A 24,196-nucleotide genomic window follows, 5' to 3' on the forward strand; every position below is an offset into this window, starting at 1 on the left:
GAAGTTGATGAGGCCTCATTTTTTCCAGGAGGAGCAGCCTTTTTTCAGGAGGGCACTGCACTGGAAATGATTCCATCAACAGAGTAAAACGGACCAAGATCCACAGTGATTTCACTTTTTTGTTACTCTGTATATGTTAATTCATCTCTAAATGGAGGCCGATCAGTTTCTCAGAGCCATCAGACACAGCAAAAGAAACAAAACTTGGAGGGTATAACAAGCACATTTTCCTGATTAAACCGACCCCATGAGAGAAAACAGGTGGGCTGGCTCATCACACACTCTCATACATCTGAGTCACTGGCCCGCTAGCTTTCCAGGTGTTCAAGCTCCTTACAATGTGTCTGAAACACTACATTCATGCCATCCAATGAGCCTATGCAGCTGCTATGTGACGATGTAAATAATGCCCTATTATGTCTATAGAATAAAGTTGCATTTCAGGTCAAATATGTTTGTTGCACTTAACAAAGAGCTCACAGAGAAGGATGTGTCACAAAATGAAACATACGTGTGAGCAGTGAGTCGTTTTCCTAAGTTTGCAGAACTACTGCTTTTTAGAGAACTGTAACATAATAATAACAACAATAGCTCGAAAAAATGCATTACTGTGGTTCCCTAAAAATTTTCAGTTAAAGCATCTTTACCATACTGTTGCAAAGGACTTCCACATCCTCTGCTCTGTGTTTTACTCAAAGTTGGGAAAGTCACAGTGGTTCAGTTGGTAGAGCGTTGGCTTTGGGAGCAAAAGAGGGGAAGACTCAAAGGACTGTAACAGTGCAGTGGGATCAATAAAGTTCAATTATTATTTTGAAGATACATTAAAGCTTATCTGAGCATCTGTTCATCAGCTGATCAGATGACTCATTTAGTCACATGCACTGAGCTGACGTTCTACATTCATATAAACATAGACAGGTAATTTCCAGGAAATCTTTCTATTTGCAAATAAAAAACAACTGTGTAATATGGCCACACGAGACATTTGAAACTAAATTTCTCATGGATGCTAGTGATTTTATGTGCCCTGAAGCTTAACACACTCCCTAAACCAAGCAAACAACGGTTTTAGTTACCTACAATCAGATGTTAATCAAATTAGGAAACATACTAAACCACCTGACTAGGTCCTATAATTAGGTGTTAATTATTCTGGGAAAAGGTCCAGGAATTATAAATTTATATAATAAGAGCTTTGTCAATACACATCTGACCCAAATTAAGTCATTTTCGCTATTTTAGCTTGACTATAGCCAGACTATGGGAAACAATTATTTTGAGTTAGGTAACACAGTTTGAGAAGGAATCAACCCCAGATGGGATTCTGGCAAATCACAGAGGATGGGAGCAGCTCCAGGAAAAGAACCGATCACCAAACCGAGTCCCTTGGTTCTTTCTGAGGGGCTCAGATGTCCTGCCTGCTCCGCGTATGCAACTCGTGCAGTTTGTCATGTCCAACGACTTTGATTTCCACGGTCACTGTGTTGGCAAACATACTGTGCAGCGTGAAGAAAGCAGACTACACAAAAGCTCCTGTTACTCTACAAACATGCATATTCAAAACGGATTTCACAAACATCTGTATCTGAAGAAGAGTTACACTAATATATCAGTTTCATACTGTTGGACAGAAAAGCATTTGCATATTAGTTCGGATCTAAACTTATTTCATGATTCCAGTGAATAATAGATTTTAGCTGTGATTAAACATAAAAAAGCTAGTGGGCAAAATGGAAAATTATAATCAGATGTGAGAAAATGAATCAGGCTCAGTGTCTATTCATCATTGTATTGTTATGCATCACCATGAAGACTATTTACTGTTGAATGGTCTTTAACTTCATGAACTGAAGGTTACACATTTTATATACATTGTACATTATTTTGATACCTATAAATCATCCCTACTACAAATCTACAGCTTTGTATGTAATAATAATGTGCCATATTTGTGGATGTGCTGATTTCCCCACTGACTTCCCTCATTAAACGTTGCAGCATCACCTCTGAGATTTTACAGTAACAGGCTAGAAAACACTTGCAAGTTTCTATTTTAGTGTTATTTTGGCAGCATTTTCGTTTCTTAGGAAACTCCCCACAGCTGATGTTTGTAAGCAGCGTTGGATGACACTGTATGTTTTAAACAAGGAAGTGGCTTCATGTCTTCTTGCGTCTTGGCTTGTGCTCAAAGAGCCACGTTAGTCAAAAAGATGTACTACATAACCAGCCCAACCATTAAACGTCTGACTGGGAAAGCGTGTGGGTCCAGCCTCGACGCAATCTTAAATCTTATTGATTACCGCCCTTCAGGCATACGCATTCTATCACACTAATGTCAAATTAATTAAAGTCACTCGTTTGCTTCTTTCCCAACAAACCACAGCTTGCGCTTCGTTGCTGTTTTCTGTCATTCGTTGCCAGAAAAAAAGTGCAACACTTACTGTAGGAAATGCAGCCAAATCATCATCATCATCATCAGTCAAGTGAGAAATAATCTCATTCTGGGAATAATAAAACATTCTAGCTAGAATATAATAATAGATTAGATTCGACTCAGCACTTTTTACTTGCAAATCACTGTTTTGTTTACTTGTCGGTCCAAAGCTTCAGTCAGTTGCTATGCTGTCAGTCACTAAGGGACCTGCATTGCACAATAGACATATTAAAAAAACTTTACAAATACAACTGCAACAACTGCAGTTACTAAGGTGCCATCTAAAATGTGTTACATAATGTGTTATATTGACTAGGAGTCATTTGTTCATTAATAGTAAAGTGTTTCTGAAGCTAAAACAGTCAACAAACCCTAGTACTGTACGTGCTTTTGCATTTGCGGGTTGCGCTCTGTCTTATCCTTCCAAAACACTCACCGTTCCACCGGGACCTAATGAAGTGACTGTGCTGGTCACTTTAACCTCTAGACTGGCTGCAAACGTCTGAGCAGCAACGTGACTAAAATGTTCCGCTTCTTCACCAGCTCCTGTTGACATGCCTTTAGGCCAGGAGCTGTATTCCAGCTGCAGGGCTGGTGAGCATGGAGCGGTGAAGCCTGTGGCTCTATGTGCTGTATACTGTACATAAAAGAGAACAAGGCTTGAAAAAAGTATGTGTGCAGAGCAACCAGATCCAAGACTAATCTCCTCCAAAGCGGCGGCGGAGCCGACCTGAGTTGACTTTGGGTTCGCTTTGTGCCAGTTCCAGGCGAAGTTGGCACATGCGTTTATACTCGTGCCGACTTTGCTTTAGTTGCAAAATAGCTGAAACAAACCTCAGTTATACCTGTAGGTCACATTTTCTTCTGTCCTTGCAGCCACATGCAACATTAAAGTAGCCAAAGAAAATGGAACAACAACAACATCTATTAATGAGAGCGGTCAAAAATCACCCAGTGTGAGGAATGAATGCCATTTCACAGAGGCTTTCGTTTGTGGTTTTCTAAAAGGGTACTGACGAGGCTGAAGGTCTGAAGGAGCAGAGCAGGAGTAAATGTTTGCTCGCTTATGAACTTGCCATTGTACATGGGAGGAAACAGAAGGCTTTTTAGCCTCAACCTGCTTGGAAGACACTACAGAGACTGAGAGGCTGAAACCAGCAGATGCTCTCCTTTTTAGTCACGTCAATGGTTTAATCACCTCTTGCTGCAGGCTGTAGACTATGTGCACACCAATGTCAACACCTGGGCATATCTCCCCAACTGGGCTGCCAGCTGTTTCCATCACATCAGTAAGCTGCCCTGTAACAAAAGTATCTGTAGAGTATGGTGGAGCCTTCAGTGTGAACTCGTACCATGCAACCAAAGTAGCAGGTTGCCACGGCTATGGCAGCGTGTGCCCACAGAGCAAGGAAGAAACACAGCAAGCCTCATTAAGTCAGAGATTTCACAAAGTCCTGGCCACAGCTTTTACGACCATCTCTGCCACAGGCTAAAAAAAGACATGTGACAAAGGCTGCACAGGACAATAGTGTATGGAAATCACTCTGGACTGTGCACTAAACATACAGTACAGTAGTGTTAAAATGCACGTGACAGACATCCAAGACATCCAATATACATAAAAAATGATATGAAAGCACAACATAGAAAAAGCACTAAAAGCCTGGTGCTTTTCTTTCGACCAAACTGACTCATTGTGGTCTTCCAAAAGCATTCCTGTCGCCCTTCATTTCCTGAACACCAGAGGACCGTTAAAAACAACTGAAACCTATTTTTGCGTCTAACTTAATGATGTGGAATTCATTATTGTTGTTTGCATGAGATCTTTCCCCTCCCATCCAGCTCTGTTGTGATTTGCTACCAGTGGTGGGGCGAGTTGATATGAAACCCTGTAGCTGTGTCTGCCTTCACTTAATCAAACAATGATTTCACTTAAAACCACCCCAAGAGGGCTGCTGCTTGCCACCATTTGAATACTAAACAGTTTAGGTACGTCAGCTTCCAATGATATCACCAGCTAAACTCTTTGCAGGACACCTCGAACTGTGAATGATCCTATGACATACTATAAGTATTACAGCTTTGTTGCTACAGTGACCTCAAATCATCAGGACCTTCTAAGAAATGAAATATGCCATCCTTTCATTGCTATGATCAAGTTACAGCCAAAGAAACCTTAGAAATAGAATTTATGCGACGTGAACTACGCATATATATTTCATAGTCGTAAAAGTAGTTGAAAAGTATTCCTAGAGTTAGAAAGGCATTAAAAGAAATGAATGGCTTTGTTAAACGGATGTTCTAGTAGCATAGGCCTGTCTTAACTGGATTTGACTTTCATGTTGGTTGAAGCCCCTATTTAAACGGTTACAGATAGTGTAGCTACAGTAGCGTGTCTTTTCATGGCATGAGAATATAAATTGAATAAAGAGAAAAGCCGATATTCATCTTCTCTGGATGACGTGAGATGACGTGAGCGTGTTTTATGATGGAATCTACAGTCTTCTGGCTATGCGCTCGTTTTACCAGCGATCCTCTGGAACGCTAACTGTAAGCGAAACCGTTGACAGCCTATAATACTGAGTGACAGTCCGGGAAGATGGGGCACCAAAGGTTGGGTGGATTTGCACAGGCACTAATTTTATCTGTGCAGGACACAGACAGATGAAGACCCGGCATGAGGGTTTATAGCAGCCCAGCTCTGGGTACCTTTGACCTCAAGCACAAACGGCTCTGTGGAGTGCAGCTGCAAGGAGTTGAGCTTAGAATGTTTTTCACCGGTGCAACAGATCATAAACTGCCCTCCATGGGACTGAGCCAAACCCTGGAAGGCTCAGTGGAGACTGGCAGCCTCAGCTGCTCTCCATCCTCTGGGCATCTAGCAGCCCTGAGAGACGCCTCCTTTGGGTTTGAGTTGGTACAGCTGTGATGGAAGGCAAAGTGTTTTTCTTCTCCTCTCAGGTGCATTTCACATACACAAACAAAAAAGCTTGGAACAGAAAATGAAGCTGAGGGGAGAGGCTGAAATCTACTGCTGAAAGCTACCTTTATCTATTTACTTGTATCTGTGTTGAATTAAGATTCTTTTTTTTTGGCTTTGGATGGAAATTTCACGTCAGCTGTTGCTGAGTGTTGATTTCCACCTCAACATCTGCTTTGTAGAATCTCTGCCGCAAAATATTTTCACGTTTGCCAACTTGTTGCCATAGTCACCTTAGAGCATAATAAGCACCTCAATCCCCGAGGGCCAGATAGATAGAATATCAAACCGGAGAAGCTGTAAAGCAACCGAGGGCTATCGACAACCAGGATCTAGTTCCTCAGTGTGTATTTGGGGAGATGCCACAGCAGGTGCTGTGTTGCCTTAAACCCCTAATTCACCCACTTTTCATACATTTATTAGAAAGAGATAGATTTATTGGCTATTGGAGCCATCTTTCCACCTGCTTCATTTGGGTGAATTAAGCTATTATAAAATTAACAGAATGAAATAAAAATGCCTCCACGGTCAATAATCGGTCCAGTTGCTTGGAACAGCTCAGCGATCCGTACCGGTCATCTATTTGGCTTTCAGCTTAACCAGAAGTAACCCAGGTTCTGATTCATCAAGTCCCCTAACATGGAAACCCAGAGCTCCTTACCAACAAGCTCCCCACTTGACACAAAGTGCCTTTAGTTGCAATACAAACTGACCCAGCTGCTCGGCCGTATGGGCACACGGTGTTCCTCTTTTATGGGACTGCTGTGGCGCATTATATGGGGAGACTATTTAGGTCTCGGCTGCTGGCATGACCTCCGAGTAGGGGCTTAAGAAGCAAACTTAGTTGAAAGAGGAAGCTCTGCCCGGGGAAAGGATGGCTTGAAAAGTGAGTGTTGGTAGCCTGCTGGTTTCTGGTGGCTTTTATTGGTGAATCTAGGGAGGTGAAAGTGGAATCACAGTGGGTGGTAGAAGCTGATTCGAGGCCAGAAGCAAACCAAAATCAACTACTAATTTAATGTAAGAGAAAAATAGTTACGCAACAGAAACTAGAGAAGATTACTACGAGCGAGTCACAAGAGGAACTGAACAAATCCCAGTTGTTCTGCTGCTCAGCAAACCTGAGGCTTGTTGTACAATAAATGTGTAGTAATTCATTATGAATAAATGGCAGATCATAGTGTAAACAGTCTGTACTATGAGAAGAATAAACCCTACGAGAGTAGGTGGACAGTAGATATTAGGACTTTTCTTTCCTTACACATGTGTTTTCAATGCAAACAGTCTCTTTGGAACACACTGGTCTCTTTGTTCCACATGTTCTGGTGCTTATTTGAGATCTGGTTGTCTGATCGTAATATGACTAATCGCTAACTTAATCAGTCTGTGCTGCAGAGTATCTTCGTCTTTTGGAAGATTTGAGAGGTGGTGAATCAGCTGATCAGTCATAGTGCCCCCCACTAAAAACACAGTGGGCTGTTCAAACTCCTACACACTTGTCAACCTTTGCTCCATTTCTATGCATTTTTGGCCCATTCTAGTAGCTGACTAATGCCACAGAGCTCCCATTAAGCCCCCAGAGCCAGCAGCTCCGTCTTGGGTTCCCACCTTTCTCGCCTATTGCTGACACAGGGGTGGATGGATAGGATGAGATCCAAAGCAAGCAGAAACAGCTAGAAGGTGATAATAGGGGTCTGGACCGGGGTCATGGAACCCTCTGAAGGCATGAGCAGCTGTCCCGCTCATGTGCTTTCTTCCTCTAGGACCCATTTAGGCCGGTTGTGTTGACAATAAGGAGGACAAGAGGGACATCTATGCTGTGGTGGGGAGGTTTCGGATAACTTGGCACACTGGAATGAACGGAATATTAAAACCCAAAATAACCCCAGTGTAAACACTTGCTGGGTTTGACAGTATGACAATATCACTGATTTACTACTGTCGTTTTAGCCATGAACTGACTAACGATCCAACAACAATGTTTATCAGTTTGCCCACAGCAGACTAAGTGGAGCATCAGTACTGTTAGATTTTACTCCAGCAGCAAAGTAAAAGGTTGATTATTATTAAACTAAATATTTATGTCAAGTCTTATGTCAAAAAACTGAAAAAAAACCTCATTGCAGCACAGTTTTGTTCTCACAACAAGTATTGATGTGGTGGCATTTTTTTTAAACAATCACATTCAAGCAGCAGAAAACACTTCTCTCTTTCTTTTAAATGTGACTCTTAAAGCTCAAGGTTTTATGGAAAACTGAAATAAATCACTAGAATTGTTTGTAATATATAACAAAAAGCAGCTTTTGTCTTTGGAACGATCAGCTTTTTTCACGCCTCTGTTACGGTTCCCTAGTGACGAATTACAGCAATTCAAGCAGCAACAGCACAATTATGATAAGTCTAGTTCCTTACAAAAGGTAACTGCAAGCAGCTGACCTACAGTAAGTTAATTTTAAGGAAAAGCACTGGAAGGCTAAAAAAGCACTAGCAAAATAACACAAGAGTTTAAGTTGATAATTTGGGAGAACACAAATTACAAATTACTTCATTCAGTCTATTATAAAAAAACAACAACTTGCGATCACATAAAAATAATGACAGTTAAGTACATTTTCTCTTAATGCAGAAATAACTAATAACTGCCTCCAGCAGTTCAGTTACCACTGAGATGTTAAGTGCAGTTATTAGGTATAACGTTAAAGCTCTGTGGATTCAAGAATGTCAGCGAGAAGACAGACAGTTCTAACAGGTGGGGAGGATATAAGTGGTGGGGGAGGGGGGCATGGACTCTTTATCCCATCACAGAGAGAGAAAGTGGTGTCAGATGGGTTGCTCAAAATAACTTGCCTGGTGCGTGGACAATGGTGATATGATGCAGATCTGGAGAGCTGTCAGGCGAGACGGATGGGAAGGGGGCCACAGGGCAAACTAAGAGATCTCAGCAAAGACGTGGTCAATGTAACAGCCGCCTGGGGAGAGTCCTTGAAAATGCTCTTGAAAGGTCATGACCTTTGTTTTAAACATATAGCAGCATTATCACCTTTGAGACAGCTTCAGCTCAGAAAGTGGCACATTTTAGTTGAATAACTATTGGATTGAAGTGAAGTTACGGGGTCAGACGTACTACGTAGTGGACCTGTGTGCACTAACTAGTCTACATCCACACGACCCTGTTCCCAGCACAGTGATCAACAGGTGGCAGAACACACAGACATGACAGTGCTAATCTTTTTTTCTGTAATAAGAAAATAAAATTGCTTTTCCTGGGGGGAAATAACTTCCTGTTTAACAGTTTCATATGCACATTTATGCTTCCTGGTAGATTACTCTGCTGTAGCATAATGGTTATGAGCTTGAGTTAGTCAGTTAGGCTTCACTATACGGGTGAAAGGCAGCAATCTGAATGAGGTCGTTGGCTCGGATGTTACAAATAAAATAATACCAATAAAATAATACAAATCCACCACCTTCTGTCTAATCTCACCTTCTGCCACACAGATATTTTTGCATCCACTTTGACTAAATTACCCCCTGCTGTGTATTCTTCTGCATCAGTTTCCTGGTTATACTTTGAATTATTCAAATGAACACGCCATCAGCACTCCAGGGCATCCTAGTGGTACATGCAGACACTGCCAGTTGTGAGTCTATTTCCAATGCAAATGTGTCGTGCTAAAGCTCACAAGGACGCACTCTTTCTGGAGAGACAAGATTTATGATCAAGAGATATGTTTCCTCGACATCAATAATATTCAAACAATGTAATAAACTGCACTATGCATGAAGAAATGCTATTCAATTAATCTTGAACACAATAACAACTTTATACTAATACATTCAACATAAGCCTCTGTAAATCTAGCCAGAAAGGCACCTTGTAAATGACGTCTGGTTTACATCAGGATTACATTAGCAATTATTAAGTGATCAAGTCCGTATTTTAAAAGCATGAATATCTCAGTGTTCTCACTTGCAGCCCAGTCAGTAGTTAACCAATGAAAGACAGGAAAATACCTTTAAAACTCCATCAACTGTGTTATGTGTGATGGACAACTAAAACATGTCATGGCTTCTGTTTTTATCAACAGGATGCAATTGTTTTCCTACTATTACTGTACACTTCATATGGGCTACTGTGGATTCTGAACATGGAAATAAATAACACAGCGTTCCAAGAAATTAAAATTAAAGCAGCACCTAAATGTTCGTCACTGAAGCAGAGCTCATTGCTTTTGAGAAAACAAAAGTCTAAAACAGTATTAGTATCTGACAGAAGAATATTAACTTTGAATATTAAACAGGCTTACTAGTCAGTCATTCAATAATAACATTCAAATATTATATTATTAATATAATATTACTTAGTTATATTACAACTACAATGTGCTATAATTACAATAATAAAAAGGTACTGACGTTATATTAGTTTGTTATTACAGTTATATTTAGAAAAGTGAATGTAAATGCAGGGATTTTACATGTGCATATTTGCATATTAAGCCAAAATATCCCCAGCCAACAGCATAAAGCTCAGATAGAAAACCCTGTGACTCCTGCACCTTCATGGCATTTAAATGTCTAAGTACAGAAGAGGCATTGAAACAATCAACCAATCAAATAAAAGCAGGAGAACTAATTTTCACAAATGAATGAAAATGGCACAAATAATGTGTAGCACTTATGAATGCACATAATTCTTCCATTGCAGTACTAGTTTTTGATCACCACTGAGCTTGCATTCATTTATTTTACTTTTCATGCTCCAGCGGACTCAAAACATAAAACAAAATAGTGACAATAGCGCCCTGTAGACACTGCTTTACTATATTAGAGTCAACGTGTAACAGCTTCAAGAGCCTTGCATAAATTCAGCCTTGGTGAAGTTGTAATGGTCCGGCCCATATGATTAAGCTGTTATTAATAATACAAAGACAACAGGAGGGCGGTGAGTTTATAATAGATGACACTAAGCTCCACTGTGTAAACATCAGCAGCTACTGTGCGCTCATAGCTGTTACCAGTAGAAACAGGGCTATTACAGTAGGTTTTCGTCAGGGAGTATTGGGCTCGAGTGACACCGTGTTATTACAGCGCAGCTCCCGTCCACTGCTCACTAACGAAGGAGGCGGCGGCTTTGACAGGCGGCCGTGAAGGCGGAAGGAAACACGAGCCGCCGAGGCGCGCGGCGTCTGAAGACCGGAGTCTAGCCGGAGTTCGCGCGCGCGCACACACAAACTATATGCAAACACACACACACACACACACACACACACACACACACACACACACACACACAAAGGCGCTGCACACGCGCTTGGCATAAGTTGGCCACAGCGGCAGCGACGCGCAGAAGACCGCCGACAGTTTGCCTTTACGCTGCACATTCACACCGCGGTGCCTGAATGTGACGCCATTCGTCGGACGACACGTCAACCGGTTAGTAGTGGATTTGTTTCTATCTATCTATAGTTGGTTGAATTAATTTTAAGGAAATGATTCTTTCCAATAGAGCGGCGCTAAAAAAACAAGGCGCACTGGTTTATAAAGGGAAGTTGCGCAGCACAAATGCTTAAATGGCACTGAACAATACTGTAATTACTTCCTTCAAATCCATTTAATAATTTTTTTAGTTGTTGGGACATAGATTAATTTTGATTGTTCTGCTTGTAGGTAAATGGGAAGTGTGACATCCTCACTCTGTTCTTAACTAGTGGGATCCAGAACACTGGCTTAGATTCTACTCTTAGTCATTGTTTATATATTGAACATTGTTTTTTTTTAACATTATTTTAGGCTTGGATGATTCAAAAACCAGAATCCAACCATATTTTAGTAGAGTGACGTCTGCAATGAAAATTTTGCCAGAATGGTTGCTGTGATTGGAGGTTTCCCTTCACAAACTAAGTCACGTACTGTAATGCATCCTGAATCTCACGACCATAGAATTTCCTGCTGAGCTACCGGATCCTGGTTGAGGTCAGCCCTCTTTAACAAACACCATCTGTACTGAGCACACGCCACTAAAAAGGTGTGCCGTCATTCAAGTTTAGCTGCCTTGTCCTTAAGTGGAAAGCCAACGCGTTTCAGATGCGTTTTCACTTTGCTCGAGAGGACGCAAATCTACTTTCCGTGACGGTTTTAGTCACTTGAACTTCACGCCGCATGCTGACAGACCCTGGCGGGTGCTCACATTAGCGTTGCTCCATTAATAATGAAAATGCTAAATTGTGATGCAGCTCTATTGATACCATGTGGGAACAGAACTGATGAAAGCAAGTGGTGCCTCCACGCAGTAATGAAAGTCTGTCTGGTTATACAACATGCCACTCACAGCTAACAACATAAACAACAGTTTGGCCAGTTTTGTGCAGATACTCAGTGGAAGGAGGAAAAACCCAAAGGAGAGTTGTGTGCTCTCTGGACATGTGTTGTGCAAGCCCCCTCTTGTATGCTGCAGAACGTGGCGCTGACAGACAGCCGAGAGGCTTGTCAGTGTGAGGATGCCTCAGTGTCACACTCTATGCAAGTATTGTTGTATCTTGTATCTATTGCATGAACCATGCAGGGACCCTTATGAGTTACCGTTTTTGCCTTTTTTTTTTTAATGGAATCGAACACTGATGCATCGAGAACTGATTATTCAACATGACGCAGTCTTACTCTGTAGGACGTTCAACACAGTTGGGATCAGGCTGTTGAAAGCTGTGGCTAAGCTCAGATCCAAGCTCACTGTGGCTTTTATTTGTCATGTTAGGTGATAAGCAAAGATAAATGTCTGCTTCTAGTTTGTTATTCTAACAGTTGCAGCAGCTCCCTGAAGTCAAACAAGGCCAGTGAAGACTCACTCATACATTGCTGAATAAAGCCGGATGTTCTGTTTCTGTTTAACTTATTAAAGGTGGAAGTTGTAAGGTTTCGTCTTAAACATTGCTCCAAGACGTTCTGCTATGTATTAAGACAACAGGCTGCAGGGAATACAAAGAGAAACTGCCACATTTCATTAACTAGAGACTGTTTCAATGACAGTTGCTGTGGCTTTTCTGAAATAGCAGGCGGGGGAGTCTCTGGGGCGCATATAGATAGCAAGTGTGATTCCAGCTGCCTCTGTGGCATCCTACTCTTAATGATAGGCCCAGTTGATTGAGTGCAGCCTTCTCTTCTCCTGCGCTTTGAGCTACGTATCAAGTTGCGGGGCCTTTGTTGATCAGAGCTGCTCTTGCCATTACATGGAATAAACAGCTGATGAGGATTATCCAGCTGTCACTCCCTGCTCAGAGGGGACTCCTAATACAGTACTGTAGGTCGTCGAGCTCTGTTTAGGAGAATGACCTGTTTTTCTATGTAATTGTGCACGCTGTTCCCATCATTAGCGGGCTGTTCCTGTTTTAATGGGGTGACTGTTACCCACAACTGTTGCCTCAAAGTTAAACATTAAAGATTTTATTGTGAAGGAAGTGCGTATTTTTGGCTTACTCTCTTTATACCCATTGATCTATTTTTCCAAGATTGAAGTAATGAGTAACAACATGAAGCGAGTCTTTGAGACAGAAACCAGGAAGTTTTTAGTTTGATTAATCTAGGTAAACAGTTTTCTCGATACCGTGTGGCAGCTTGTGATTGAATTATCTAGTTCAGGTTTGACAAGTCACATCATTGTAGTGGCTAACATGGTCATTTATAGAAGGCTGTCGGTTTACGAGCTCATTTGTTTAGATTTACAGTGTGGTGAAGGTGAGAACTAGGCTAAATGAACAGCACAGCCATCAGCCTTCGTGCGTCTGCGTGTCGGTGACAGTATTGGTGCTCGGGTCTTGAAGTGACTGATTAAAGGCAGAGTTTGCCTTTTGGAGAGGCTGAAATCTCAGTGATTAAGCTGGCGACCACACACCGTGGGGGAGGAACAGCTGCAGCTGGTTTTCGAAGGGAGGCCATTGAAACAGATAATACACAACACTTTGTCTCAAGTTTTATTTCTCAGTTTCTATATGCATATAAAGCTAAAGTAAGGAGGAATGTTATTCATGCAGAGTCAGCTAAATGGCAGTCTGTTAAGGGTGGACCTGCAGGAAATTATTTTCTAAAGGCCAAAAACAAAACGCTGAAGTTCACAGAGCATGAGGAGGAGGCTGGGGGAAGTCCAGTGCACTGCTCTCCAAAATAGTAGCAGGGACCACCATGTGCTAGCGTGCACCAGTTTGGAAATCACTGTCGTGAGCAGTCTGCAATTTCCTCCTTTCAAAATCCCTGAAGATGACTCCCATAATGAAAGATCAATTACTTGATCCCTGGCATTGACTGTACTCTGAGGCTCATGTGTCATAGATAATGCCTCACGGACCTTGGAAAGAAGTACGTGCACTCTCACTATACAATTGTATTAATAGGTTTTGGGGTATACAAGCGAAGCCCCACAGGATTTAAGAACAAACATCCTTTGAAGTTAAAAGTGTCTCAAGGCCTCGGTGAACTGAGCAGGCAGGAAGTCTGTGCCAGGAGACAAATAGCAGGGTTTTAACATAAATGTAATGTTGGCAACTGAGGACATGGATTATTATTTAACTTTGGTCTCATCAGGTGTGAGCTGAACAGATTTGTCATTAATAGGAAAGCATGTAAAACAACAAAGTAAAGCTGGAAGTTACATATTTTCAGTTTGATATAAATGCATGTTAGATGTATGCATTCATTTATTTATGTCTGTAATGTTTGTTAGTTCTTTGATAAAACGGTAATGCACCGTGAATGAGTGGATGAGTGGCTTGGTCAAGACTGGCAATCTGGAGTAAATACTTTTCTGTTGATATTTCTGTGCTGTATAATCTGCAGTGGAATGAAAGACAAAGTGCATCTTTTTGTTTGTCTACTAGTTATATACAGACATCAGATGACTGCAGTGAGACTGCCCTCTATGCAAATGATCCATGCCTTAATAAAGCTGGTTCTGTTTAGATGCTCGACTGTCAAACAGGATGCCTTCTCCTTTTTTCTTCACTCAATCTTGACTCAGTGATTCATCTGTATCGAATATTTCATTTCACTGATTTTGGCTCTTACTCTTTTTACTCAGATGAATAATAGGTGTCAGTGACTGGACAACCAATATTCCTTTACTGTGATAACGTTTGCTTTGTAGGACAATTTGAAGTGGGCTGGCTGCAGTGATGTCAAGATCCACAAGATCAGCTTCACGGTCTCGGAGCCGTTCAAGATCGCCGTCAAGGTCCCGCTCGACCTCTCGCTCAAAAAGCCGCTCCAGATCTCGGTCCAGGAAGCGTCGATACAGGTAAAAACCATGTTTCATGTCAGCTGTGTTATTGTAGTCAATGTGACTTCGTTGCCAAATCTAGCCGGGTTTTAGATTGATCCTTGAAGGGCAGGATATATTGTGTAGATCTAAAGGGATCTGATGTTTGAGGACAAGTTCAGTGGGTTATAGATGACGCACACTTTAATCCTGCTCACATATTAGGTGACATGAGAGGCATATGGAAATCAGCTCTATCACGTTAGTATTTATTGATTGTTTTACCTAATGCAAATGCAGAGAATATAGACACTGCTGTGATGTGCATGGGAGAAAAGGTTTTGACTCTGGTGCCTCTGCTGTTCCTAGCAGAATACCCGTGGCAGGGCAATAAATGGCATGTTGGTTCATTTCCTGGCAGTACAACAGTTTGTATTAAAATTAGTTTGAAGAAGAGACATGGAAAGAATCTTATGGTTTACGCTTTTTGAACCCACCTTGCACATGAGCAGATTGCTTTGTGGTTGCATATATATTAAAGGCAGAGCATTATATATATATATATATATATATTTAAATGTGTGAAAAAGAATGAAAGCCTCCAATACATGCCTGCACACACACAGTTTATTTGCCTAAATTGCACATAAGCAGCTCAGCTTCATGATGGTAGTTTTTTTTTTTTAGCACTGTGGGTTTTAACACTTTCAACCTTGTACGTAACAAACACAGATGTAGACCGGGTCCATGAAAACCAAACAATTGGTTTAGCTGATGATTTTTTTTTTTTTAAACAAAACTCTCACTTAATTACTTAATTGAGAGAAAACACAGACAATGCATCATCTTTAAATAAATGTACCTAAAAATCTGGGGTGTAAAATCTCTCTAAACGACTTTGTAACTGGCAAGCATAGAGTCAATGGATTGGAGAGGATTTTTTTCCCCCCTTATATGGTCCATGTGACTCCGTGCTCTACCAGAGCTGGCCAGAGGAGCTGCAGTGCCTGTTGCTCGCACTGTGAGTGTGCAGTGCTGCTGAGTGCGCTGCCTTCTTTAATGACTCTGTATTCCAATGAAAAATCACACTAGGTGAGTCCTGTGCTTTTTTAGCCTGCTCATATTTTATTTTCTCGTTGGTCTTACATGCAGTGCTGTGCTGCTTTGCTCTGTTTGGTGTAAATGCAAACAGTTTCTGTTGTCAAACGTTGTGTGCATTAGCTGCGTCTTAAAACAAGTTACATTGCATTTGGATTGTATTAAGATTTTAAATGGAGGAAGCAACTGAGTCGGTCCTTTTACATTTATTGACAGATGTGGAAACTGTGAGGTAATAGACATTAAGGCTAAGCGTATTATCAGATTTGTTCCATTGAAACGATCAGTGGGAAGCTTGTGATGAAATTTGTTTAGGTTTAGGCCCAATGGAATGATTGATTTGAAACATGTTATTACAACCTGAAAACTGTGTTGAAGGTTCACGCTCAAGTACAGTCCAACACCAGAAGTAGAGCAGTGCCCCCATGTGGACTATTTAGACACTGCAGGGCTCCTGTGAAATACTGCTTCTCTCTCTGGTCCCACGCTACTTTGCTGGCTTTTCTCCACCTGGAAGCTTCCGTCATTATATAATATAATAATATGGTTTGTTAATTTCAGCTGATATTTGGCTGCTGGATGCAACAGCAGTCTTGTACATCATGTGTTTTAGGATTTCCATATGCTGGGCCACTATTTCCCAGCCTTGGAACAGGCTTGTAGGCTGAACAGACCAGTTTAATGTGGTTGGAAAGTATTTATGTTTGTCATTCGTGGTCCGTGCCAGAGAATAGTGAGTAATAAAGTCTCACTTACTGCAGCTTTTTGTCTGTGTAACCACACATTTAGTGCCTCAAATTTTGTACTGGTATCATTTGTTAGGTTTCATTTGGATGCATCTGTGTTTTTTACTGTCAACTTTGGGCCACCTTTTAAGGTTTTGTATTAAGCAACACCTCTGGAGTTTCAGAGTTTAGAGCAGTGTTTCTTAACCTGGGTTCGATTGAACCCTGGGGGTTTAGTGAGTCATTCTTCACGCACCCGACTCATATGATTCCTGATTATTTGCCCCGCTTGGTGATTGTTGGCTGAAGATGACCCCGTGAATTTGGCGCCAGTGTTGCCAGACATACAATAATCATGGTATTTATACAATAGTTTTGGGATCTGTATGATCTACGGTATTGTAGAGCCAATACACACTAGTTTTGACACTGCTGTTCATCATGTTTTGATGTTGTTTTGATTAACGTGCACATCAGCAGAACCTGTTTAACTAATGTTAATGCATTCCAGTAAAAAAAATCTAGGGTTCGGTGAATGAAACTGGTGGGGTTCAGTACCTCCAACAAGGTTAAGAACCACTGCTCTAGAGCCAGAAAGCATACAAGTTTGCATTCGTTATCTATGTCTACTGCACTGTGTCTTTTTTCTCAAAAATGGTTCACTTTACAAAACTGCCTTTTTTTCCATAGCTCTAGGTCTCGGTCACGGTCAAGATCTCCGTCTCCGACTTATAACCGGGATAAGAAATATCCAAGAGCATACCAGAACAACCGGGAATTCCGAGGCTACCATCGCGGCTTCCGGAGGCCGTACAACTTCAGGGGCAGAGGGCGGGGCTACTTTCCACGTGGACGCTACCAACGTGGTGGTGGGAACTACAACAACAACAATAACAACTACTACTTCCGCCCAAACTGGAAGTGGAACAAGCAAAACCCTCAAAAACAGCATAACCAGCAGCAGCAGCAGCAACAGCAGCAGCAAAATAGTTCACGAGGACGGCAGCACAATTTCCAGAAGAGATCAGGAAGCCCCCCTCACGGTCAGTCACACCAGTCTGACAGATCTTCCTCGCCATTATCCAGACACTCTCAGCATTCTTCCTCCTCACACTCCTCCTCTCCCAAATGTAGGCCAGCCTTGTTGCTGGCAAACCAAAACTCCCAAGAGGTAGAGGAGAAGCCCTCAGCCCCAAGTGAGGTCCAAAAGGACGGGGAGGGAGATGCGAAGCCAGTGGAGACTGTTGGGGTTTTGCCAGGAGATACGAAAGAAACTGAGGGGAACTGGCAGGGCCTGACAGACTGTAATGGCAGTCCAAAGAGAACCGGTCCTCTGGCCAATTCTTCAGTTACTTTTAGTCAGAACAGCCAGACTCCTAACCAATCTAGTCCATCCCCTAAGAATAGAAATGACAACTGCAATAATGCCCCCTCCTGGCAGATGCTATCTAATTCATCCTCAACAAAAAAACCCTCTCATGAAGGTCTCAATCCAATGCTTTCCAGCTTTGACTTCTTTTCCAACAAGGAATACTCGGATGGAGATAAAACTGCAATCTCCATTGCCTTCAGAAAGTAAGGCTGACTTGATATTCTACATTACAGATCCAGATTTGTTGTGATTTATTTTGATTCTATATGTTTTCTCACAGCTCATTTTAAATATTCTCCAGTAGTTTTATTTTCTTAGATTTCTATTGAATTGGTTGTGGTTGATAAACTAAAATCAATTAAATATTTTTGTGCCATGTGTAAGATGCTAAGATTTAGCTTCTTTATTCACACTGTTCTTTGCATACAACTTTTTTATTTTTATCTTTTAGGTTTTTGGAGGAGCAACATAAAAAAGGTGCATCTAGTGGCAGAGGTGCAGAATCAATTGATTCAAATAAGGAGCAGGGGAAAGAAAATGGAAAATCATCTGCAGTCATCTCTGACTCAGTGTCAAAGAAGTACAAAGAGGACATTGATGGTGGATTATCCCTGAACAGCCTTTTAAAAGCATCTCCCCTTCTGTCTACTCGCGAAGAGGAGGAGGAGGAAATGATCATCAAGCCTCATGCAAAGCTACTTCACAAGGATTGGCACAATGGGGACGGTTCCTCCAAGCCAAAGAGCAAAGCCGCACACTCAGCCCGAGAGCTATTTGAGCAGTGCTTTGGCAAATGGCAGAATGCAGCCTATTCACAGGCAGCCAACGCTAACTCCAACTCCATGGCAGAGGACATGTACCTTAGTCGAAAGCAGGAAACAGCAGCAATGGCTGCTGCCCTCGCCAGAAGGGAGTTAGGTGGAAATCTTGAGGAACTGTCCCCAGACATGAGCTTTAAAGCCAGGAAGAGGGAAAAATCTCCCTCCATCTCATCTCCTACTCTACTACCAAGAAGGGAGATGTTTCTGGTCAGGGGAGACGACGTAGCTGTCACATCCCCAAGTAAGCAGGAAGCAAAATTCAATGTCAGAATGAATTTTGTTGGAGATCGTCTGATAAGGTGAGTGTCAAAGATTTGAACAGCAGCATGATAAGTAGAACTGGAGATTAAAGACCATGTTTGTCTCTTTTTAGTTCCTCGGATATTTTGGCGGAGGAGCGACAGTTGTCTCAGGACCTAGTGCAGTCCTCAAAAAAAAAACAAGAGTTTCGCTCAATCTTTCAACACGTTCAGGCTGCTCAGTTAAAGACGTGTCCATCTGAGCTGTTTGCTCAACACATTGTAGCCATTGTTCACCATATTAAAAGTGAGTCCTCCCTCTGTCCAAGCCAAACCTTAACACATCCAGTATTATTCACAGTTTAGATCAGTCCATTTTTTTGTTTGTTGTTGGCCATTTAATAAATTAAATTCCGATGGGTTAGAATGAATATAAAACACTCCTGGTTATTTTCTACTTTATTTCTGCTGGTATAATAAAGTATATTATAATTTTTACAGCTCAACACTTTCCATCTCCTGACATGACTCTAAACGACCGATTCACCATGTACCAAAGACGAGCTGCAGAGAAGGAAATGATGGCGCCGAGAAAAAGTCCAGAGATACACAGGTAGAGTCGCCTATTGAGTGACCCTCTCACCTTCAGTGTGCTGTGGCTTCATCCCCTCTTTTAACAGCTTTCAGGTATTTCTGTTCATCTCTATCTTGGCTTATTTGTTCTCATGTTCAGTGGAGGTCAGTTTATTTTGTCAGCAGTTTGTTTTTTGTTTCTTTCTTGCCTGATTTATGTTGTTCCATGTAGTATTTGTTGCTCTGGCACAGATGCAGATGTGGTTTCCAGCATTTCTTCAATTAACCATCCTGTGTTTCTTACTCACAGGAGAATTGATGTTTCACCAAGTGCTTTTAAGAAACACTCTCAACCATTTGAGGCGATGAAAACCTCAGAGGATGGCACTTACAAGGTGACTGAACATTTTGCAGTTTGACGTATGTTGGAAAAAACAAACAACAAACAAGTGAGCAAAGCAGACGCCTTTAGCCTGTGTTCTCTTAAAGCCCGGGGCTTTCCTTGATGCGACATGCCCCAAGAAATGCAAAATGAGGCACTTAGACTTTGTTGTTTGTCAAAGTGCCTTCACACATGGTGATTTGGTTAAACTATGGGCACAAGCTTGACCAAGGCTAATGAGTGAATTAAGGTCAGAAATGGAAACCACTATGGCCAAGGACTCTAAGCAAGTGTCTTCGTAAGTATTCTTTACAAAAATAAGGAAGGGAAATAGGCAACAGCCAGCACTTCATGCAACTGTGCTTATGTTTACTTACTTAACCTCCTGAAGGAATGATGTGCTAGACATATGCTCTTGAAGCAGAGCAGACCTACTAATACAGGAATAAACCCAAATTAGCATGAAGAATCCTACATTGTTGGATTAAACTTACTTCTGATTCTGCATGTCAAGCCCAAAGTCTTTTTATTTACCAACAACCAGCTCTGAAAGTATACAGTACATGTTTTTAGATTGTTTACTACCCTTTACCCTTTTTTTCTGGCAAATTTGTGTTGTGCTGGAGACTGTGTTGGACATAGAATGGCGTAACTTCACTAACTAAAATATACATTCAAAATGCAATAAAGCAAAAGACTTATAATTATTTTGCTACTTATTTCCATATAGTTTTTTGTTATTCATATCAACACAACAACGTGTTAAGCCACAATTCAACACCCCTCTCAGTTGCCTAGTGTTAAATACAGTGAGTAAGTGAATCAGAGAACTGCTGCAGGTTATCTAAAACATGTTTTAACTAATGAAACGCTTGAATCTAAAGTGGATGACGTGTCAAAACCTCTATTTGTATAAAACTAATAGTTATGATGATTTATTAGTTCAAAGGGTAAGTCACACTGAAAATTAGACCATTGAATATTTTGGTGCCGCTTTAGTAGATTCTTCAAGCCTCAGATTCTTGTCATGTTGTAGCATGTCACACAGTTAAACGCACCAGGCCCAGAAATCTAAAAGCATATGCTTCAGAGAAGGTTGGAAATTTTAGTCAACACTAAAAAAAAAACATGCAAAGTCAGGTTTTATTTATGGCCACTGGCTGATACATGGGTTTTATACCATATTCCCATGGGCCCTTCTGTTTAGTTTGCAAACCAACTCAGCTGAGATCATAATGATAGCATCTACATGCTAATCCAAAGTCTGTCCACGATGTTTTCTTGTGTTTTGATTTGCTCAGGATGGCAGAGAAAGTATGAAAGATGACCCAATGGACCTTCGAGTTGACATTGAGCGACGCAAAAAATATTCCACCCATGAAAAACATTTTAACCAGGATCGGGGAAGAGATATGGAAGATTCCCCAGATTGTAGTAAAGACAGATCAGTGGAAAAGTACTCCAAGTGTCACAAAAAATCCAAGTATGTGCATCTGCCCTGTACTGTGTTAACACATCAAAACATATGTTGAATCTTCCTATTAGTTCAACCTGATTTATAAATAACCATGAAGGACTTTTGCAAACCCTAATTTTTTCTTTAGGAAAAAAAAGAAGAAGCGCTCTCGCTCTAGTTCATCCTCATCGTCCTCATCCTCCAAGGATGAAAAAGAAGATGCACCACATGACACGCCTGACCCCAAAAATAAAGGTTTCAACAGTGTCCAGCTGAGTGAAGGGGAGTCACCAGGGCCCGAAAAAAGGCCACGTGGAGGATTTGTACGTTAAATCAATGTGATGATCTGTTTATCAGATTTCTGCTATTCTCACTTCATTCTATTTTCTTAAATTTTAGCAAGTCCGAATTCGTGGAAGGGCTTGGAACAGAGGCAACTGTCAAACAAACACTTCAAATAGTAACACAATTAACATGGCAGGATTTCAAAAGAGTGAAGACTGGGACCCAGAGTACAATCCCAAGAGCAAAACATACTACTTGGTAAGGCAGCTCTCTAATCAATTCAGGTTTGTTGCTTCACAAATGCAGTTTTGACAATTTTTTTTTGCTCCGTCTAGCATGATGACCGAGACAGGGAGGCAGAGTACAAGTGGATGGGCAATCGAGGACGAGGAAGCACAACACACGGAAGGGCACGATTCATCATTCGCAAAGCCACTGCTGGTTCCAACACCAACGGCCCCACTTGGGGTCTTGACAAGTTCCAGATCAACGGGGAGCAAGGTGGCGCACGGAATGAAGTGGACAAACAGGACCACAAAGAGAAAGACACTGATGGAGACAATGCTTGAGCAGTTACGCTGCTGTTAATCTTAATTTTCAGTGTGATTTTGTCCACCGTTTGAACTGTAAAATGCTGACAATGTTTTGTATAGATTTATACCAGGAAATGTTTTATGCTTAAAATACTTGCTGAGACGTCCTAAAATACAATCCCTACAGGTCAGTTGAGTAAGTATCTTATTACAACCCATAGATGAGTCTTGTTTATTTTAAGCAAACTCTTGTTGGTAGTAAATATGACTATTTTGACCCAAACTGTGACCTTTCAACAAGCCTGTTTCTATGGGTAGCATCAGAGCATAGGCACAAACAACGGTACAAAATGCACGGTTGTTGGACTTCCTGCTGCACTCCTGTTAACGAGACACAGACTCGATAGGGGTGTATCGCAGTTTCTCATGAAAATTACACATTTTTGTTGCACATTTATTTGCTTTTAATTCTTCACTGCACCATTTTTGGTAATATTTACATTTTTTGTGGTTAGAAGTTTTGTATTATTTTGTGGATTTAACTGATTTGTGTCAGACACTTTTGCATATGAACTGAAGCAGTAGTAGTAATACTGGCTGATGAATTAATTAAATGTCAAGTGAGCAAACTATGAGTTCAGAAAAAGTTCAGAGACATCAATCGCCAATATGCGCGGCATACTTCATGTTAAAATGTTACTCTAAAAACAGCTCTTATTTAATAATGGGACCAAACTGTCCAGGGCCAGAGGTTGTGTGTTTCATTGTATAACTTCCACACCAGCTGGAAGTACCAGAATCTCATTAAGGCTAAATACTTATACCATGTTCATGCAGCATCTTTAAATTAATCAGACATTTCTTTCTAATGTATCTGTTTTCCTGAACTTGGATTCCAATTATATATGATGATTTTTTTCTCGCATTCATTGTAGTTAGTACCTGGATAAGCAGGATGATGATTGTAAAGAATTTGTTCTTACAAGCCGAGACTTTGATGTGATTTTCATTAGGCAATTGAAAATATTTGTCTAGTGCAAAATAGTTTAAATCAAATATATAAACTAAGTGTAACTTTGTCAAGATTGTTAAAAGCATAATGTGCATTTGTTTAGCCCAGGGAAGCCCAACCTGGTCCTTATGAGCCATTGGCCTGCTTGTTTTCCAATTATCCCCTCACACAATTCAGGTGAACAGCATTGGACAAGAGAGGGATAGTTTGAAAACAAGCACAGGAGTGACTCCAGAGTTTGCTACCACTAGTTAACCTGTTGTTTGCAATGGGGGTTTATTCAACAAGTTGCTTTCCTTCATTGAATGTCTCCAGTGAATTTTAGGATTAGGCTCACCTCTGTTTGGCCAACTGCACACACAGTTACACTGCCCATGTGCCTTGCTATGTGGGTGCTGGTCTCACTTGTACCTACCTACAGATGTAGATTCATGTTTGATTGTCCGAAGGATATCTTGCTTCATCACATAGTTGTTACTGTTCTAAGAGACTGTAAATTAAAGATACACTGAATCTTTTGTCTGGGACTTCCTGGTTTTTCTTGTGTGTTGTTTTAGAGCAATAATTTTTAAGGCATCCAACTATCGTTACTGTAGTTTTCTGCATTTACACTCTTTATGGAGAAGATCATTCATGCAAGTACTGTAGCAGCCAGGTACAGTATAGCTCACGTCTTAGCCCACCAGTTTGCATAGTGCTCTAGCTGTTGGTCAAAACAACAATATAAATGTAGTTTTGCAGAGCTAATTAAAAACTGTACCCTACACATGAGTCCAAATTTATACACTAACATCACCGGCTCACTGTTTACTTCTTACAGAAGGTTTTTCCATTGATGTGGGTCATGCAGCAGGTTTTACGGTCATTGAGTTGAAGTATCACCAATGATACTGCAGTCACTGTTCTTTTTTCAGTTTATTGTCAAGGTGACTGACTACACTCTTTTGAAGGCTCCCTTTAGAAACTCCCTATAATTAGCTTATGAGTCATGCAGCTCACTGGCCACGTGCTTGATAAATTCCTCATACTCTCAACATGCTTATTC

The 24,196-nt window shown here is 41.1% G+C and overlaps 1 protein-coding gene across 2 annotated transcripts; it reads left to right on the forward strand.

Moving 5' to 3' along the window:
• The first annotated feature begins 10,577 nt into the window (after window positions 1-10,577).
• On the forward strand, window positions 10,578-23,669 carry thrap3a (thyroid hormone receptor associated protein 3a). Of its 2 annotated transcripts, XM_029128574.3 has the most exons (11): window positions 10,578-10,847; window positions 14,545-14,694; window positions 17,169-18,053; window positions 18,302-18,970; window positions 19,045-19,217; window positions 19,412-19,523; window positions 19,794-19,878; window positions 21,167-21,348; window positions 21,470-21,644; window positions 21,721-21,864; window positions 21,942-23,669. In XM_029128574.3, exons 2-11 carry the CDS (start codon window positions 14,573-14,575, stop codon window positions 22,173-22,175), a joined length of 2,781 nt encoding a protein of 926 aa, XP_028984407.1. In that variant the 5' UTR covers window positions 10,578-10,847; window positions 14,545-14,572; the 3' UTR covers window positions 22,176-23,669. The 2 variants fall into 2 exon arrangements, with proteins under 2 accessions (XP_028984407.1, XP_028984408.1); XM_029128575.3 differs by lacking the exons at window positions 10,578-10,847; window positions 14,545-14,694 and adding an exon at window positions 15,302-15,747.
• Window positions 23,670-24,196: the final 527 nt, after the last annotated feature.

The sequence above is a fragment of the Betta splendens genome, chromosome 16, assembly GCF_900634795.4.
Source record: "Betta splendens chromosome 16, fBetSpl5.4, whole genome shotgun sequence".
NCBI lineage: Eukaryota > Metazoa > Chordata > Actinopteri > Anabantiformes > Osphronemidae > Betta > Betta splendens.